Source organism: Penaeus monodon, chromosome 20 (genome assembly GCF_015228065.2).
Source record: "Penaeus monodon isolate SGIC_2016 chromosome 20, NSTDA_Pmon_1, whole genome shotgun sequence".
In the NCBI taxonomy this organism is placed as follows: Eukaryota; Metazoa; Arthropoda; class Malacostraca; order Decapoda; family Penaeidae; genus Penaeus; species Penaeus monodon.
Window position 1 is genome coordinate 40,001,521 of NC_051405.1, and position 1,941 is coordinate 40,003,461.

General features: G+C 35.3%; 1 protein-coding gene across 1 annotated transcript in view; it reads right to left on the reverse strand.

Annotated features, from left to right (window-relative positions):
* The window catches only part of LOC119585994, a 23,226-nt gene that overhangs the window by 10,360 nt on the left and 10,925 nt on the right, over window positions 1-1,941 (reverse strand). The window contains exon 4 of the mRNA XM_037934706.1: window positions 791-1,804. Within this exon, the coding sequence (XP_037790634.1) occupies window positions 791-1,804 (1,014 nt within the window). The remainder of the gene's footprint in view (window positions 1-790; window positions 1,805-1,941) is intronic.

Here is a 1,941-nt window from a genome sequence, read left to right on the forward strand (position 1 = left end):
TAAGCCAGCACCTAAATTCCAGTTCAAAATAACTCAATACTTCAAAATACCAATATGATCAGCTATCAACCTACATCAACCCTCTTCCACTAAATGTCTAGCAAAAGACATAGCTGTGTATCTGCTAGTTTACCATAAGAATGATTTTTATCATAGACCCAGCAATACACAGAAGTACAAAGCTATGTATCAAAATCAATAACTTAAGCAAGATATTAAAAATACAAATTACTTGTTGCTTTACTCAAGCCATTTTATTTTTATTTCCTAAAATGGCTGTTGCTAATGTCTATTTCACTTCACTCTTACAACATCAGCAGGCACTTAAATACCAATAAAAAACAATGCACTTGAACTGTACATACAACTGTATGTGAAAACTCTGCCTTAGTCCCGATAATACATCTTACTGCGGGTTTATAGGCCATTAAAAATAAAGATAAAGTAACCCTAATATTCTATTTGAATTCATGAAACTTATTTTCCTTATTCCCCTCTATTTTCAACCATATAAGTTTTAAGCAATACTGTAATAATGTACCATTAGTTTCCACTATGACAGAAAGAAACAATACACAATGGCCTACTTCAAACACTGATTTGTGTCTTTAAGTATCACAAGGACTTGCTATCTTTTGATTTTAGAATTTACAGCAGGCAAAGTGAATGCCCTTACACATACATAGATACAGATATAAACATATATGAGAAACTTCTTTACTGTACCTACTGTACTACTCCATACATCATTATTCTAGTCATACTACGGCCCAGTATCAATTTGACAAACCTGACGTGATTGTGCCGTAACCATGGAATCTGTATCAGAACTCTGCTCTAATTCCTTTGCTTCTATTTCTTGGTCTGATGCTGCAGCCTGTTGCTTTGATGTGTCTGATACTATGCTGCTTTGTTCCCTGTAGTAAAATGTTGATTTAAACTGTTCCGAACATTTTTCCTCTTCACACTCCAGATAATCTTTAGCCTCTTCATACTGTGGTGAATAGTCTTCATCATCAAGTTGTAAGTTTCCAGTTTCTTTGTAATACCACGAAGGGTCTGTTTCTTGAGGGTGTGAGGGGTCCATTGCCTTATATTGCATGGAATCTGCCTTTGCATGTTGCTGTGAAATATCAACTTCTACATTTTGCTGTATGCACTCTATTTCTTTGGGTTTTAAGTATTCTGTCTCTTCGTGCTGCAATGAGTGTTCATAGTTTTTAAGAACATTCAAGGATTTGGGCTTTTCAAGTTCTCGTGAACAGATAGTATTTTCTTGCTGCTGTGAAAGAGAAGGCACTTCGAGACGTAATAAAGATTTCGTACTTTCATCTTCTTTTTCATGATGCTCTTTACATATCTCTTTCTGAGATCTTTCTTCAGACTGATCCTTGCTATTTACTTGTTGTATATGATCTACCTTGACTTCTTGCAACTCATTCAGCACTTCAAGTTTCTCTTTTACTGATTTTTCCACACTAGTTATGCAAGTTGTATCCCTTGACTTGTTTTGTATCCCAATCTCTTCATAACCAATAAAGACAGAACTATGGTACATTTTTCTGCCACTAAGCGAACTTTCTCCCGGGTCACATTCCTCATATTCAGAAGAAATACCACCAGGCAAACAATCTTCATATCTATGGTTATCATCTGAAAGTTCCTCTGTCTGTAACTGCTGAAGTTCATCCCCTGAAGATGTAGTTCCATTCTGGGAACTTGGAATAGGTATAGCATCATTATATTCCACTTCTGAGTGTACCTGTACTCTCTCATTCCTGCTGTCTTTATCCTCTTCTGTTTGCTGTACCGATATCAATTATCTGTTACTAACCACTTAAGGATAAGATGATTTGTTTATTCTATATCTAAGAAACTTCTATAATGAAACAGAACAGTACATCATCCTTATTCTCCACTTAGGCAAAAATTGTATTTCTT